General features: G+C 45.4%; 1 protein-coding gene across 11 annotated transcripts in view; it reads left to right on the forward strand.

The window, feature by feature from the left end:
* The first annotated feature begins 239 nt into the window (after nt 1-239).
* The window catches only part of grin1a (glutamate receptor, ionotropic, N-methyl D-aspartate 1a), a 36814-nt gene continuing 18945 nt past the window's right edge, over nt 240-18108 (forward strand). For 2 of the 11 annotated variants that reach the window (XM_086188141.1, XM_086188145.1), the window contains exons 1-8: nt 241-1047; nt 3333-3467; nt 4925-5101; nt 12355-12417; nt 13176-13273; nt 14048-14169; nt 15063-15237; nt 17259-17403. In XM_086188141.1, coding sequence (XP_086044267.1) covers nt 799-1047; nt 3333-3467; nt 4925-5101; nt 12355-12417; nt 13176-13273; nt 14048-14169; nt 15063-15237; nt 17259-17403 — 1164 coding nt within the window. In that variant the 5' untranslated portion in view covers nt 241-798. Of the gene's footprint in view, nt 1048-3332; nt 3468-4924; nt 5102-12354; nt 12418-13175; nt 13274-14047; nt 14170-15062; nt 15238-17258; nt 17404-18108 lie in introns of all 11 variants that reach the window. The other 9 variants (XM_086188146.1, XM_086188151.1, XM_086188142.1 and 6 more) reach the window with 8 other exon arrangements.

Here is an 18108-nt window from a genome sequence, read left to right on the forward strand (position 1 = left end):
AACACTCATCCCCCCCCCCCCCCATCTGCTCCTCTACAATCAGACTATGTGAAGCACAAAAAAAAAAGACAAGAAAAAAGGGGGAAAGAGACCTAATGATGACCGTCCGCTTCAAAGCGTGAACAAATGAATCGGAATGAATAAACGCTGCAACACACAGCACCCGCACACCGCTGCAGGTGCGCCGGCCGGCACCGCGAGCTCCACGTACTTGTCTGTCACGTCACGTTAGCAACTACATGGAGGTGCTGTGTGTTTCGGACGAGGAAGCGCATTTATTTTTCATATGATCAACAGCAGCAGGAACAGCAGCAGCACGCCAACGCTCACAAACCCGGAGCAAACCCGGATACGGCGGGAGCGCGCATCAGCACCACCGAGGCGCGCATGTACAGCTGTCAGCACCAAGGACAGCAGCCGCTGAGCCCGGAGCATCGGTGGGATCAGTCCGCACAGAGCGCACTGAGCCGCGGCCGGAGAGAGCGAGACTCCGCTCCTGCAGAACTTTTAGGGAGAGGAGGTGCAGAAGAGGAGGTGCGAGATGCGGTTTCTCTTGAGCCCCTGATATGAGCATGCACATTCCTCCGCATTGCACATAGATCCGCCGATTCTTCATCCCACCCCCCACCCCCCTTTCAAGCGCCCCCCCTCCCCTCTCTTCTGGCCTCCCTCCTACCGCCCACTTGGATCGTGCTACCAACCGGCCGAGCCGCGCTGCTGTCCAGAAGCTGGTCGAGCCGAGCCGCCACCGGGGAGAGAAGCGGCCGCGCTGAGCGGTGCCGTCTGCTGGTCCGCACCATGCGTCTGTTTCTGCTCGCCGTCCTCTTCTCTTGCTCCTGCGCGCGAGCCGGCTGCGAGCCCAAGATCGTGAATATCGGGGCTGTCCTGAGCCAGAAGAGGTACGAGCAGGTCTTCAAAGATGCAGTGACCCAGGCCAACCAGGTCTACGGCCGGGACAAATTTAAGCTGACCGCCATCTCCGTAACTCACAAACCCAACGCCATCCAGATGGCTCTGTCCGTGTGCGAGGACCTCATCTCCAGTCAGGTACCCCACCGCCTCATCTGCTCTCACACACTCTGGAACTTCACAGCCTCCATCTCTGTTAAAACGTCTCTAAAGGGATTTGTTTGTTTTTTTTTAGGGGGGGGGGTGGCAGGAGCCTTGAAATCAGCGTGCTTCCTCTCGTGATCCGTTGCCATGACCACATCTTCCATCTCCGAACTCTTTGAATGAATACTAATATTTCTCTGTCCATCCAGCTGACCTCACGTGACCTGCCATTTGTTTTTGTTTGGCATGCTCTCAACTGTTTAAACCCTCCAAAGAGTCCTCTTTGCATAAAACAGCCAACTCCCTGCAGACATCCCAAAAATAGGCTTAGGTTTGGGGCAGAGCTGGGATGAGAGGGCATCCGTGCATCTCAGGACACACACAGCTGCAGATGAGCTGAGGAAACCGGCGGAGAGTGAAAATGTGCAAAATATGTTATTGCACATTTAACAGCTTGGGCTTGTTGGCAAGTTGGCAAGAGATGAGTGACAGTTGTGTTCAGGGGCGGATCTTCTCCTCTCTCTGGGCTGCAGTATATGATGCAACATTGGATAGACCAGTTTTACATGATTTTCTCGGAGATTAAAAGGAGAAAAAAAAAGTGTCTTTCGGGCAGCGCGCTTTAACAAACAGATTTCATAAGTAATGCATGGTGAGCATGTGTGCGCGTTGGAGAGCTGTTAAGAGTGTAGAAAGGCATGACCGTTCTCTCATGAAATGCTCAGCATAGCTTTTAAAAACATTATGTGCAACACAGCATGTTGAGGCGTGAAGTTCTTCTCGCTCCTGTTCCTCCTACACACATAATTAAGCTTCATGTGAAGAGAGAGCGAGAGACAAAAAAACACCCCCAGCTTCTGTGCTCTCTCATGTCCTCGGTCCTCTGCTTAGTGTAATGACTCTAATTGATACAGGCTTGTAGGATAATACTGTCGCATCCATTCTCCCATCACACGCTCACCCCAAGCATGAGCGTGCAATCCAACCATTAGTCCGTGCACAGTACAACAACATTTGGTAACACACACACACACGCACACATTCACCCCTTGTAAGTGAGAGTCAAGGCAAGTTTTAATGTGATGAGACGCAATAGCAGTCACTGAGAAGGGAAGTCTGCGGCAGATGGAGGAGTAGATGCCTGCGAGCAGTCCTTGGAAGACAGGCCTGGTTTTTGACCCAACCATACGGGCTGCTCACATCCAATAATCCATGCCTGCGCAACCCTGCCAACTTCACTGCTCTTCCTCCACAACTCCAGGGCCTTTCTCAAATCTGGGCTTTGACAACAGCACACAGAAATCATTGATTGTTTTTTTTTCCTTCGGCCAAATTTGGTTTGCCTAATTTGGGCAAATCAAATAAGGTCAAATTAATTGCATTGGTCTGATGGCCCACGTGGAGGAAAAGATTTCTTTCCCTGATTGCATCTCTCCACACAGCACGGTGGCTCAGTGGTTGCCTCACTGTTGCCTCACAAGTGGGTTTCAGCTTCAAGTGCCGGCCGTCCTCACTCCCCCCCCGTTTGCATGTTGAGTCTGCAGGAAAAAAACCCCCCATGAGGTCATTCAAATCAAAAACAGTGTCAGAAAGATGGGGAGTCGGTCCCCGAGCTCTGCACCAGGCTTGAATACAGAGTGCAAGTTATGTTGCGTCAATGTACAGTGCATCCTCCTGTAAGCATGTGGTTATGACAACACTTCATGAACACGCAAGTTGAATTTATCTTCAGGTAGAAAGCCAGACTACCTGAAGACCACAAGACTGAATTAGCAACCAGGATGAGCAACTTCCCCTGGTGCGCTGGAGCTTCTACGGGCCCCAGGTGGGAATTGATGTGTGGTACTGGTGGCACTAAAGATGAAATCTTCAAATGTGACTCGCTGGTGCCTAATTTGTGTTCTGTGGAGACTGTGTTTTGGCTTCCAGCTGGGAATTGAAAGAATAAAGTCTTTAATTTTAACAGCAATATGGAAGCTGAGAAAGGCCATGTTTTTAATGACTTGGAAAATGCCTTTACCTTGTGATAACCACTAAATTATCTGGCTGCACGTATCATGATATCAAGTTATTTCTTGGGTTCCACTCATTTCTAGTTTTGTGCCTGCAGTTGAAGTGTTTTTTAGGTAAAAAGGGGAGTGTGCGTGATCCTTATTTATAGATTTTTGTTTTGTGGTATAAGGGAAAGGAAAGGAAGCTGCTAAAAGGAGCTAATGGGAGTACGGACTCTCTGTGCCGATGTCAGAATGATGAAGTGTCCCTCTTCTGTGTCTCTGCAGGTCTACGCTATCCTGGTGAGTCACCCGCCTCAGTCCAATGACCACCTCACTCCGACGCCTGTCTCCTACACGGCAGGCTTCTACCGCATCCCCGTGGTGGGCCTTACCACCCGCATGTCCATCTACTCAGATAAGGTGAGTGATGGATGAGGGAGATGCTAACAGAGGCAAACAGGAAGCGAGTGAGCGAGGGAGGAAGGAGCTCCCCCAGGGAGGCTTCAAGGCTTCCTAGATTAAACGTCCCATCGCCGTCCATTAGGGGAGCTATGATTGAGTGGCTTTCCAGCCGAACATCGAAAGAACATCATTAATAATGTCACTGACCCGAGAGATGTTCTTATGAAACACCACCTACTTGAAAAAGAAAATTGAAAACAATCACATGAATAAAAAACATTCCATGGACTTCAAATCTTAATTTAAGATTTCAGACCACCTCAGAGGACCTGGGACCAGAGACTGAGACCATAAACTCATTAGGAGAATCTTAACGGTGGTCATAAATCAGTGAGAAGTAGGATCTCTTCTCATGGACCTCGATTCAATTGGACTTCTTCAATAATCAATTAATTAGGATGAACAAAATATTTGGAGCACCTCCTATTACAGCGAACTAAATCAGAACCTCGAAAATGACCTTTAAAATAGAACGTTCTCTAATTTGTGAAGGGAAAAGTGCTACAGCGAGTTATTTCATCAAGATTCACCTAATAAATTAGCAAATAGAAATAAAAGTACACCTCATAGCTAAAGGTTAACCAACAAGTGGAACCCAGTTAGTCACTTGAGGTCTTTTTCCTCTGCAAACCTTAAAAAAACGACTCAGAAATGATAAAGCAACAACAAAACAAACAATATGAAGTGCAGGGAGAGACAGCGCAGTCTCGTAAAGAACGCATTCAGGATTTAAACAACATAATACAATAAAAATATACAATATGGAATTAAACTCATAAGTTCGACCATAGTAATTTAAAAATAAAAGCAGAACACGTGTGTGTGTGTGTGTGTGTGTGTGTGTGTGTGTGTGTGTGTGTGTGTGTGTGTGAGAGATCAATACATGGGGCAACACAGCGTTGCGACAGCCATTAAATGAGTATGGAATGATGTGTGCGGAACATTTTTTTAAGGAACACGTTTTCCTCAGGCGGGAAAGGCTTTTCCAATCAGGTCGCACCCCTGTTGGAAAATTGCAGGATGGATTTTATAAAAGTTGAATTTAAATTTAAATTGGGAAGTGTCTGGACAGCGTGGGTGGGATTGTGCAACATTTGTGCTTCAACCGTCACGCTTAGTTGAGGTTTCAGGCACCTATATTTTGGGGTATGAGGAACCTGTAGTCCTATATTTCCTCATGTCTACTCAGTGCATACTTATTATGTTTTGATTATCTATTTTTGCTGTCCCTGTCCTGCTGTTACACCACGAAATTCCCCATCTTTGGGACAGGATTATCTTATCTCATCTCAAAATTTTAAGATAAGTCTCATAGATATTAAGTAGATTAGTTAAGTATTATTTTCCTGTTTAGACTGACCTTGTTTTGCTGCTCCTCCATGTTTTGAGCCACTGTGGACTCGTCTCTTTCTCAGAGTATCCACCTGTCCTTCCTGCGGACAGTCCCTCCCTACTCCCACCAAGCACACGTGTGGTTCGACCTGATGCGCGAGTTCAACTGGAATCACATCATCCTGATAGTGAGCGACGACCATGAGGGGCGCGCTGCTCAAAAGAGGCTCGAGACCCTCTTGGAGGAGAGAGAAACTAAGGTGAGATGCTCCAGCTCCCAGGCCCCCTCCCAGAGTGTGTGAGCATGAACGCGGGCGCGTGTGTGTGTGTGTGTGTTTATGAAACCTCAAAGGTCTTCTACGTATGTAACTGTTTTCCTTTCTGTTATGTGGCCACATCAATTTCTCACCATTGTGTAAACATTTGCTAACATTCCTAGAGACATCAACAGCGTCTAATGTGGTCTATTCTGACAAAAGTTTGTATGTTTATTTGCTCATCTTCACGTTGCTTTTCACCATAGTCCAAATTATCCCGTGTCTATCCACATTGGGAGCCAAATAGTGGACTTTAACGTGGGGCTTTGCAAACCATCACAGACTGAAGGGTTGAGGTCTTGATTGTGCTGGTGCTTAGCGTGCCGTGCTAGGGCACGTTCGCAGGATAAGGGCGAGGTTTTTGTCTTTTTAGATTCCGCTGATGCATCCATCTTGAGTGTAGCTCTCAGCTGTGTATGTGGGTCAGTGAAATGCTGATCGTCTACGAGCCAAAACTGACTTGAGACTGCGACGATGTGCCCTTTAGGAACAGAGACACTGCAGATAGGGAGGGGGGAAAAAATATTCCATCAATTTCATACGAAGGAATTAGCTGGGGATATCCTTTTTGGTTATACTCTGGGATGCTTATTGGCCCTCTCTGGGGTCTTTGCTGTAATTGTGTGGCAGAATGATACGAGTCCCGATTCCGATGTTTAATTAAATCAGAAGCAGCAGAGAGGGTGCATATGACACTCATCCGAGGTAATTCACAGAAGGCTGAGAAAGCTGTCTAAATTAACTTGGATCAGTATTGATTAACAGCAACTAACCCAGGGCGTTTCAAACAAACAGAATTAATCATACTGGATTGTGAAGTAAATGATGGTACTGACATTCAGAATCATCGAGCAGTGACTCACATCCTGCACCAGAGTAGAAAAGAAACTAGAGCATTAAAAGCCTTTGATGAGGATCCTGGAAGTTCCTTTTATATTTGCAAAATCTGGAGTTTGTGTGTTCCCTTGAATGCTGAGAGAGGTTATTGTTGCTCTCTCTTCTAAAGTGGCTCATTATGAATATATTTTCTCAGCAGGGACAGCTCTAACATCTCTGGGGTCCTGAGTTGCACTTGACCCCCCCCCCCCCCCCATCACCACGACATACAATATAATACACTTTAAATCAATTAATTTCTATGGAAACCTTTTTAATCTCTGATGTCCTTGTAAAATTCCTTCTCTTTATATTTTGTACATTGAAAATTTTGAACTCTAGCCAAGGATGTGGGATAGACTGGGGACAGCACTAGCAAAATCAAGCTAAAAAGTTACGAGAGGGCTAACAAGCTATTGCTATCCCACATTCCACACATCTAAGAGTCTGAAAACAAAAGTAATTAGCTTCTCAACCCAGGCTAATGAGTGGCCGTATCTGTGGCTTTGCGGGGGCACACGCCGCATGTTATACCTATTTACTGACACCATCTGTACATGGATGATAACAAGGCGTAGAGGGCCCTCGAAGTATGAGAACTACAATTATACCGCAACTGTAACGTCAACAGTGGGGAACGTTGGGATCGTTTACAGAAGGATTGAATGACTGACAGACTCGCTGGCAGCAAATGAAACCCTCCGATGTTACGGTGCTCCATTTGGGTGCTGTCATTTAGATTCATTTTGGAGAACATATTCTGACAAAACGATATTTCATGAAGGTGTAGTGCAACGTTACTTGTCTGATTTAAGCTAATTGATGTGCCATCAAGCACTTTAGGTGGTCCCCTCTAATCCCTCAGTTTGTGCTGTATGACCAGTTAATTGCTTCCTCTTCTTGACTCTTGCTGCACTTTTTGAGGATCCTCAGTAGCGTCAACCAGATGGTGACTCATACTAAAGTGTGTGTCCAAAAAAATGATAACTCTCACAACAGAGTGTTGATCCACAACTTGACCGACTCAACTGGAGTGTGTGACGCATCATCATCGTTTAAAAAGTTGAATCGTTATTATCACACGTGTCATTCTCAGTGTGGACGGCCCATAAGACCGACAAAGATAGGATTTTTTTTTTTTTTTACGTTTCTGCGGCAGCAACATCTGTTGGCTGGAAGCATTATGTTTGTCATCCGTCCAGCCCGTTCACATGAACATGATATCTCAGGAACAGCTTGAGAGAGGGACTTCAAATTCTGCAGAGGCATACAACTGTGATGCAGTATTTCCAGGCAAGGCAGGGCAAGTTTATTTATAGAGCACATTCATACACACAGCAATTCATTCTGCTTTACAAAGTTTAAAAGAGAACATTTAGCTTTAAAAGACAGCAGGAAAACACTAAGATTAAATACAATGAGAGAAAATTACATGCAGATTCAAATATTTAAGAGCATTAAGCTCACGTTAAAAGAGAATATTGATCCGAATTTACAGACGATGTTTCAGTTCTCAGGTTGATCTCTTGCACGCTTTTTCCAGTCCTGTCTAACATGGTCTAGTCCTTCACACTCTAGTAGAAGTCCAGATTTTGACTAAACCTTGGTTAAAAAAACCTGTGCCAGACCATCTTTTCAAGTCTGTTCACTTGATCTTGAACCCAACAAAATTTCAGTTTGACCACATTTGACCTTATTTACAGATTTTTTGGGTTCTCAGGTTTATGAAGTAACTCCGCGGTGGCAGAGCTCCAGGGGTGGATGAGATCCACTCTGGGTATCTCAAGGCTCTGGATGTTGTGGGGCTGTCTTGATTGACACGTCTCTGCAACATTGCGTGGACATCAGGGGCGGTGCCTTTCGAGTGGAAGACTGGGCTGGTGGTCTCCATCTTTAAGAAAGGGGCCCAGAGGGTGTGTTCCAACTATCAGGGGATCACACTCCTCAGCCTCCCTGGAAAGGTCCACACCAGGGTACTGGAGAGGAGGGTCAGGGCGATAGTCGAACCTCAGATCGAGGAGGAACAGTGTGGTTTTCATCCTGGCCGTGGAACCGTGGATCAGCTCTTCACCCTCGCTAGGGTGCTGGAGGGGGCATGGGAGTTTGCCCAACCAGTCCACATGTGCTTTGTGGATTGGGAGAAGGCTTACGACCGTGTTCCCAGGAGCATCCTGTGGGGGTACTAGGGAGTATGGGGTGGATGGCCTTTTACAAAGGGCCATTCGGTCATTCTACCTGAGGAGTGAGAGTCTGGTTCCTGTTGCCGACAGTAAGTCGGACTTGTTCCCAGTGAGGGTTGGACTCCGCCAAGGCTGCCCTTTGTCACCGATTCTGTCTATAAATTTTAAGGACAGAAATCCAGGTGGTGGAGGGTGTCAGGTTTGGAGGTGGGAGGATTTTGTCTCTGCTTTTTGTGGATGACGTAGTCCTCTTAGCTCCATCAGGCCACGACCTCAAGCTCTTTCTGGGGCAGTTTGCAGCCGAATGTGAAGCAGCTGAGAATCAGCACCTCCAAGTCTGAGGCCATGGTCCTCAGCTGGAAAAGGGTGGCCTGCCCACTTCAGGTCAGGGGGGAGGTCCTGCCTCAGGTGGAGGAGTTTCAGTATCTCTGGGTGATGTTCACGAGTGAGGGTAGGATGGAGCGGGAGATTGACAGGCGGATTGGGGCGGCGTCCGCAGCGATACGGGCGCTAAACCAGTCCATTGTGGTGAAGAAGGAGCTTAGCCAAAAGGCGAGGCTCTCGATTTATCGGTCAATCTACGTTCCAACCCTCACCTATGGTCATGAACTCTGGGTAATGATCAATAAACAAGATCCTAAATACAAACGGGTGAAATGAGTTTCCTCCTCAGGGTGGCTGGGCTCTCCCTTAGAGACAGGGTGAGAAGCTCAGTCATTCAGGAGGGACTCAGAGTAGAGCTGCTGCTCCTCCATGTCGAGAGGAGTCAGTTGAGGTGGTTCGGGCATCTGGTGAGGACGCCTCCTCGTAAAGGATGACATGGAGGACGACGATAATGATGACGACGACGACGATAAGGTTTATCTCTTGCGCCCATTCTTGAATCCTGTGGTCTAATCCTTTACTCCCAATTCTAGACAGATTATTAAATCTTCTCATCAGCAGATAATTTTTTTGATGATCTCACCAACACACAACAGGAATTGATGTGCATCCAAAGTCTGTCTTAATAGTTTCTTTCTCTGTGAGGAGAGTCAGACTGTTACACCGGGAGTTCCTTCATTCGCTTAAAAATACATCATGTGATAACTTTTTTGTGTGAAAGGTATAGCACCTCGGTAATCATCTACTATCAGCTTCTACAGAACCTACTGCTACCCCAGCCTGTAAAAATGAACAGATCTGTTGTTTGCAATTTATATCATCAGAGGGTAAAAAAAATAGCCTCGGGGTTCATGCTACAGAGTCTTGAGAAATATTTTTCTTACAGACTTTTTCACAAGAAGTCAAATATAAAATTAAGTCTCATCTGTGAAAATATTACTTGTGACTCGTCTCCAAAGATGTAAAAGTAAGAAGTTGTTTAAATTGCAGATTTTTTTCTGCCGCCCCCTAGTGGCTAAGCAGCCCAAACCTCTTCTTTAGCCTCATCAGATTCCGTGTGTCCCGACATCAGCAGCAGGGTCATGAAACCGTTAGCAACGCGATGTAAATTTGTTTGGATGGCAGTTAAGTGTCTAAGCTGCACAATAAATGCAGTAACAGCTCTGAGTGTTTAAACTGATGCTTTGCAGCTTTGTCACATTAGAGAAATATTCTGGCTAATCAGCCAGTTGTGTTGCATAGATGCAGATGCACATTTACATACTATTTTTAGCTTCAAGGCAAGCCATTAGCACGGTCACACAGTCACTGGAGGATCACTGGCACCACCACGAAAGAGGGTCTGGACACAGTGGATTTAGTCAGACAGCAAATGTGACTAACAACATGAAATATTAATGCCTTACTGAGGATACAAAAATAGAGTGCTCAGAAAAACTCTGGGGGAAAAAAGACAAAGACAATCATTTTTTGGATCTGCAATGCTTCTTGAATGTTGCTAATAGAGACTACAGCTGGAGATGCAGATATTTCTACTGACGTTACCTGGTATTTAGGGAGCTTGATGAGTTCTTCACGGTTGAACTGAACCAACCCGAACCTGTTGTCATACAGCTGTTGCATAGTTTAGATTGTAGCCCTACAAAATGCTGCTTCCCACTCAACTCCAGCTTGAGATGTGTATTAAGGCAAGCTTGTTCTCTCGTAGCAGACTTCATCCACACTTTTCTGCTTGTCTGTTTCAAAAATATACACACAGGCACAACCAGTTTACGCTCCACGCCAGCAACAGCTGAGGACCTGAGGCATCATGTTTTCGGGCTGTCCATTTATATGGCCATCCCATTCTTGTGAATGCATATCTCTGGAACGCCTGAAGGGAATAGCTTCAAATTTCACCCAAATGTCCGCCTGGACTGAAAGGATTTTGGCCACTGGTCACTGTCCCCTTACATAAATGTGATATCTCTTGAAAGCCTTGAGGAAATGTTTCCACCTCTGCAACCAACGTGCAGGTCACTCTGATAGCCACATATCACTGAGGTGAGTTTCTGTGAGATCTCAAGTTCCTGGAATTGCCGCTCTGAGTCATTTCAGACGAGCACAGAGCGCACGGTCCAGCATCTTGATTGAATTGTCGGGTGTTTGCGTGCTTGTGTTTAACATTGCAGCTCTGCTTATATCTGTTGTTATCTCTGTAGTCTCCCTTGTTTTAAAAATCTGGTAAGATTTTAAAATGCACCAGGCTTTATTTTTTCTAGCGTCATTTCAGATGGTATATATTATAGTCCTCATGCTCAAGTATGAAGAGTCCTGATTAGTATTCAGGCTTAAGATATTAAATCTCAGCATGTAAGTCACACTTATCGTCTTGTATAACTGGTCTAAAAACCTTTCAGCTGATTTCTGCAGGACATTGTTGTGAATCTGCTTGTCAGACTGAATTTTGTGCTGATGCATGGTCAATGTTGACAGTGTGGAGGGAGAGAAAGAGACCCAGAATGCACTGAGGCTGTGAGTGGTGATGCCAGGCAGCTGCGCAAGACACACTGAAGCAGAAAGATGCTGCATTTTCCCGCAAAATGGCTAAACAATTCAGTTGCAGGAATGGAGGTGACACCTCCATTCATCTGGATTGTCAGACACATATGACCTGCTCAGCAACTGCTGCAGATCACCATGTCTGGATGAGTCGTGTAATTTCACACTGCACTCAAAGCGCTTTCCAGTGTCATCTAATTCACCCATTCACTCACACACTGATGGTGGAGGCTGCCATGCAAGGCACCAACCTACTCATTAGGGGTTCAGTATCTTGCTCAAGGACACTTGAACATGGTCACCAGGGGTGAGGATCGAACCAGCGACCCTTCGGTTGCTAGATGGCAACTCTACCTCTGAGCCATGCCGCCCACAACGCACAACCAGTTTATCCAGTGAATGTGGTTCTTTTTGTGCATATAAGTGTATTTTTGTAGATAGAAGAACTGTACTGTGAACCTGATTTTTGTTATGTGTTACATTTAAGACATTAAAGTGCTAAATGGTTTATTTTCAAAGCGTACTCGTGAGTGGCGGCCATTTTGAATTGCAATCTCAGGGTTCATCAGTTTTGTCTGGGATTTGGTCCTCAGCGTTCAGCTGGAATGCAGCATAATGCAGGCACACTGATACCATTTTGCAGTGTATTTAATGACTTGTGGCTAAGCTATGCTAACCCTTCCATCCCATCTGGTAACATTCATGATACTCAGCTAACTAGCAGTAAGCCAGTCTCTGGGGGTTCTCAGCTGCCTAATGCAGCACAGAGGAGAGAAAGGGATCTATCTTCTTGTCTGACTGAGAAGGATGGACAAAAAGAATATTTCCCAAAATTTGGAATTTTCTTTAGTGATTTTTAAAAAAAAAATAAAGTTGCAGGTAGGATTCTGCACACCTTTAATGGAGTGCTACATTTTCAAGAGGGCAGGGACGCCCTGGATTAGTTGGAAAAAAAAAAACAGCCTTGCCATTGAGTTTACAGTATCTTGTCAGTATGTAATGTTAATTACAGTACTGCAAAGCTACTGCTGTTTTTGTCATTTCAACTATCTCTTCTAAGCGATCTCTGATGTCATTTGCAAGCCTCAATGTTAAAGATCCCAATTTGAAGCAGAAAAGTGGAGATTTGTTGGAATGCTTTACTGCCCTCCATTCTCAACTGTTTATAATATTTTTCTGTGTCTGCATATTTTCTCTGTGCACATTACTCATCAGAATAAAAAAAGGAACTATGAAAACCTCGACCAACTGTCCTATGACAACAAGCGAGGACCTAAGGTATATTTGCATGGTCAATGCACGCCGCCCACCAACTTTCCAAACGTAGCAACTAGAAACCAGCCCAAACCAGTCACCAGCCGACCCAGAAATATCCCTCTCTTGGTAGCACGTGTTTTTTCTTTAATTTTGACTTTAAGACATTTCCCTATTATTTAAATAAAGAATGATTTTGTTATGAAAAATTTATAATTTCCGGTCATTCCAGAAAAAAAAGAGAGAAGTCAACAGCGTCAAGCTTTTATCATTTTCATTTTCTCCTTCAATAAAGGAATGCATGTAATCAGAACACACACTCACACACAAAAAGAGTTTGCAAGTCCATTCCTTTGTGGAGAACCGGTAGTGTGGGACAAAACCGTTTCCCAGATGCTACTTCCTCCTGTTCTGTAGCACCTCCCTCGTTTTCAGCAGCTTTTTTTGTTGGGGGAAAACGTCCCCCTCACCCCCCCTTCACCCGTTTTTAGTTACTGGTTGCATTGACCTTCTTCTTCCCCCCTACCTAACACATGCACGTCCTTCTTTGAAGCCTTGATAACCCTCAGTTTGCATGCAAACAAATGCAAAAGTTTTTTTTCCCTTCAAGCTTTTTTTTTTTTTTAGTTCAGCCGGTTACCCTGGATCGCTTTTCTTTTTTATCTCTGTCTCCCGTTTTCAAACAAAATCGGCCAAGCTCGAACCAAGCAGGTAAAGAGGCAGCATGGCGTCTAAAGTAGGGAAAAGTAGCTGGCTTGACCTTTCTTATGCCCCGATCACAGGCAGAGAAAGTCCTCCAGTTCAGCCAGGAGACTAACTTAACTGCCCTGCTGCTGGAGGCCAAAGAGCTGGAGGCCCGAGTCATCATCTTGTCCGCCAGGTGAGTTTCACCCCAGGAAACTGTTGAGAGGGACAACTGGAGAGGGTTAGCATGCTAGTGAGTTCCTCTGACACCCTGCAAAGTCCATTTTTTTCTCTTTTTATATCTTTATGGCTACAGTAGCATTTTAATGTACAACCCTGCAAAGCCAAAACTTCACCGAAAAAGTTTATTTTGTCTTTGGAGTGCTCACAAATAAGTGTGAAGTGGATATGGGGGAGAGTTTTTCCCTCCTGGATCACTTCTTTTTGATCCCAGAATACAGACAGACCCGGACACTTATTCTTAGCTTGAAGGAAATGACGACTGTTGGCTAACAACAGCAAAACTATCCAGAAATATCTGTTTACGAACTCTTAAACCCGTCATTCAGTTTAATCCACGCCTTCTCTCTGTACTCTATTTTTAGTAATCCCAGACACTTTGAGCGGAGCTAAAAACAAACATCCTGAGCCTTCCATAATCCGAAACTCTCACCTGTTTATCTGGTTTTAGCTCATATTAAAGTGCTAGTGGATTACTGATCATGGATTAGACCTGGATTATAATGGACGAGGCGCTTGAGATCTCTTAAATGGACAGTTTTGCTGTTGTTAGCAAGCAGGCGCCATTAGTTTCAGGCTAAATACGTCGCTGGCTCTTCCTGCATTCTGGATTCAAGAGATGCAGGAAGAAAAACCATCGAGACGCCTGGCTGTGAGCACTTGGAAAGTGCATTGCAATAAATGACCCCTAAACTGTAATGAGGTTGTTCTTTTATGATCCCGATTCCAGCGAGGAAGATGCTGCTGCAGTGTACAAGGCTGCCCGCTTTCTCAACATGACGGGCTCCGGCTACGTGTGGCTGGTGGGCGAGCGCGAGATGTCGGGTAAAGCCCTGAGTGAGGCGCCAGACGGTACGCTCATCCAGCACGGATCAGTGGCACTTACACAAGATGGCCAACCACAACACACACAGGATTAGAGAGATGACGCTTTTATTACCTGATGAACTGCTTGTTGCATGTTGGGCATTTAAACGTTTAAGCATTGTGTGCTTAAAGGTTTACATGTGTTGTGAACAGTAGCTACACTCGTGTTGTGTCCTGGGTAATTCATTGTGCTGTTCTGTCATATTAATACCCCGGTTTCTAATGAACCATAAAGGAAGAGTTTGCAACAGATAACTGATAGAATGGTAAGCTACAACAGCCTTTCTTGTCTCTACTCCTTGGTTTTCGTCTCTCACGATATTTTATCACTTTGTGGTCACAAATGTCGAGGTTCTGTCCTCCAGGCACTCAAACACAACCAACCCCTGTAGAGCGTTTGTTGTACCGTCCGTGTCTCGTCCACGGCTTCCTCCAGAAGTCTGTCGGATCTGGTTGCAATCAGAAAACTTAGCTGAAGTTGGATATTTGATGGGTTTATATTTAGGCCTGACGGTTTTTGTGTTTTGTCCTAACACACTTAATTTTGTCTGTGCTGATGCCCCAAACCCCTAGGAAGAGATTCTAAAAAAAAAAATCCAACTTCAAGGGACTCTTTACACATGCTGTGAAAAGGTCACCAGTGGCATTCAAATGATCCATTTATTTCAGTGTTGATAAATGACAGGATGTGGACATTTTCCCTGACTTAGACAGGCAAGGGAGATGGATCATCATGCAGCTGGTGTCTGACCTTTATTCAGGATGTCTAAGCTGGAGGCCCTATAAGTTTTTTCCCCACTTTGTGCATTGCAAAAGGATCCAGGGCGGTTGTGATCGGGTCGGGTTGGTAATTGTGTCGTTTGTCGATCTGGTCTCAGGTCTGATCGGCCTCCAGCTCATCAACGGCAAGAATGAGTCGGCTCACATCAATGATGCAGTGGCTGTAGTGGCTCAGTCCATCCAGGAGCTCTTTGAGAAGGAAAATATCACAGAACCGCCGCGAGGATGCGTGGGCAACACCAACATCTGGAAGACAGGGCCGCTCTTCAAACGGTGGGCTGCAGCAAATTCATGATTGATGTTTTCATTCATACTTCATTGCTTTACTTCCATTGTAAAAAAAACAAAATCACTCGCAACTCTTGTGTGTAAAGGATTTATCAGTTTTCAACCTTTCTTTAATATTCAGGTAATAATGAGACGGATGCATCAAATCCTGATGTTGGATATTTATTTCAAATTGGCATTTTTCCATGTCTCAGACTTGCTTCATTTTACAGTGACCTCTGAAGCTGTTAGAATGATGAATAGCATTGCAACGAATAATCGTTGAACTCAATATTGGATCAAGAGAAAATGAATTAGTAACTATGGTGTTGACCAAGTTATTGCTTCAGTCTTTTATAAGCAGAATTTTCTGGTTCCAGACTCTCATCTATCAAGAATTTCAGCCATTTAAAAAAAACAAAAAAAACAACTTAAAACAGACATTGAAGAATCTTTGGGCTTTGAGCTCTGAGAGACAGTGATGAGCATGTTTCGTTTTGCATTTTACAAACTGAACAGTTCATCAATTAATTGTGAATTAAAGAGTCAGATTACTGGGTGTTGAAAATAACCTTTGGTTGCAGCCTGGGAAACGAACGAACAATGATCATATACGGTATTTGGTGTGATTTTGTGGATATTTCTGTCCAAAACGCTGCCCTGCGGGAAGCAGTGTTCACTTGCTCGGCACCCTGTACATGTCAACTGACCCACTTACAGGTTCTCTCAGCAGAATGTGCAGAATGTCCTAAAAAATTAAATGTGCTCCTTCCAAGCAGATGTGCAGACAGAAACAACAGAAATGGTTCACAGCTCTGAGTTTTCCAGAGTCGTGTACACGGAGGTCCTGCCCCAAAACATGCAGTGTCCCAATTCTCTCTTTCCTCCAGGGGAGCTCATGAGCACCCCTGCATGCACAAGTCTGTTGCTCAGACCCCTGTATCATTTTTTTACAACTAACCAGTAGTGAGAGAAACTACAGACCATCAACCATGCCCGCACCACAGAAACACCACCAGTTGAAGGTGAAGTAGGAATCCTTTCATGATGGACACATGCATTCCTTTTCGCAGGTGTTTTGTGGTGTATGGACACAGTCCACATCTGGTTCGTTTGGCACACACACACACACACACACACACAAAAATCTAGTGAAGATCGGGAAACTTAAATGCTCCGATACAAAAATGCAGTGTTATAAACCATGACAAGCGGCGCCTCAGCTACCGTGGGATTGTTTAGGATCCCCCCAAAAAAGGTAACATGTGTGTTTTGTCCACCATTAATTAGCATTTCAATATGATGACTGTCCGGACACCAAAAACATTAAAAAAACAGCGTGTCTCATCTGGCGTGTGTGACATCTGGCGTGTGTGTCACCTGGCGTGTGTGTGGTCTGGCGTGTGTGTCACCTGGCGTGTGTGTGTCGCCTGGCGTGTGTGTGGTCTGGCGTGTGTGTCACCTGGCATGTGTGTGGTCTGGCGTGTGTGTCGCCTGGCGTGTGTGTGGTCTGGCGTGTGTGTCGCCTGGCGTGTGTGTGGTCTGGCGTGTGTGTCGCCTGGCGTGTGTGTGGTCTGGCGTGTGTGTCGCCTGGCGTGTGTGTGGTCTGGCGTGTGTGTCGCCTGGCGTGTGTGTGGTCTGGCGTGTGTGTCGCCTGGCGTGTGTGTTGCCTGGCGTGTGTGTCGCCTGGCGTGGGTTGCCTGGCATGTATGTCGCCTGGTGTGTGTGTCGCCAGGCTTGTGTGTCGTCTGGCATGTGTGTCGCCTGGCTTGTGTATGGCCTGGTGTGTGTGTTGTTTGGCGTGTGTGTCGCCTAGATTGTGTGTCGTCTGGCGTGTGCTGTTGCGACGTTCACCATTCTCCTGATCTGGTCTGTCCAGCGTCAAAATTCCTGAAGTCCACATTTTGTCCTTGTCATAACAAAAGTTCACCTCAAGGGGAACCTCAGGGCTGATGAGCGTGAGTCCTAGGACCAGTCCTGAGAGCCAGCCCCTAGCAGAGGTCACCGTTCTCCTGTTCTTTCCACAGGGTGCTCATGTCTTCTAAATACCCGGAGGGCCTGACGGGACGCGTGGAGTTCAACGACGACGGCGACAGGAAGTACGCGCACTACAGTATTCTCAACTACCAGAAGAGTCGACTCATTCAAGTGGGCATATACAACGGAACACAGGTAAACCGCCTGTTTCACAGGGAACATTAAAGTAAAACAAGCTAACAGAAGGATTTCTGAGGCAATCGTTGGTGTCAGTTTATTAAATCGTGACATAAGAGGGTGTGGGCCACCCGTTGGTTTATTTGTGTGTGTGTGTGGGGGGGGGGGCTCAGTTTTGAGTTTAAAGTTAAAGAAGTCAGGCCGAATGCTTTCAGATTTACCTACCTTTTGAGTTTAGGGTAAAAATTATCTGAGATATTGTCAGCAATCTCAGGATGAAATCAGAACCCAAATAAACTTTTTTTTTTTAATTTAAATGATCATGAACCTTTTCTGTAAATCATAAATGGAGGAATTAAAAAAGAGACAAGAGAGAAACAGCAGTAAGTCAGTCAGAATCTTGATTGATATGACTTGATGTATTCTTACAGTAAACTGCAAGAGTTGTGTTTATTATGACTATGAACACTGTTTATTTGTATTTTTAGCATTATAAATTCCATATTTGATCGTTATCACTTGTCTGCCAGGGATTGGGATGATATCCATCTTTGCGCATGTTAATTGCAACGACTCCTCCATGACAACTGTGTGCGACAGCTCTGGGTTTTATTTTGTCAGGCTCTGTTCACACTGTAGTTAATACCGGCTACTTACTGTGTGCGCGCCAGCAAATCAAGGATGGCAAGCAGCAGCACCTCAGTTCCCCGGTGATCGGTGTAA

This window comes from Aulostomus chinensis, chromosome 19 (genome assembly GCF_037954235.1).
Source record: "Aulostomus chinensis isolate RoL2024-O1b breed Wild chromosome 19, RoL_Achi_v1.0, whole genome shotgun sequence".
NCBI lineage: Eukaryota > Metazoa > Chordata > Actinopteri > Syngnathiformes > Aulostomidae > Aulostomus > Aulostomus chinensis.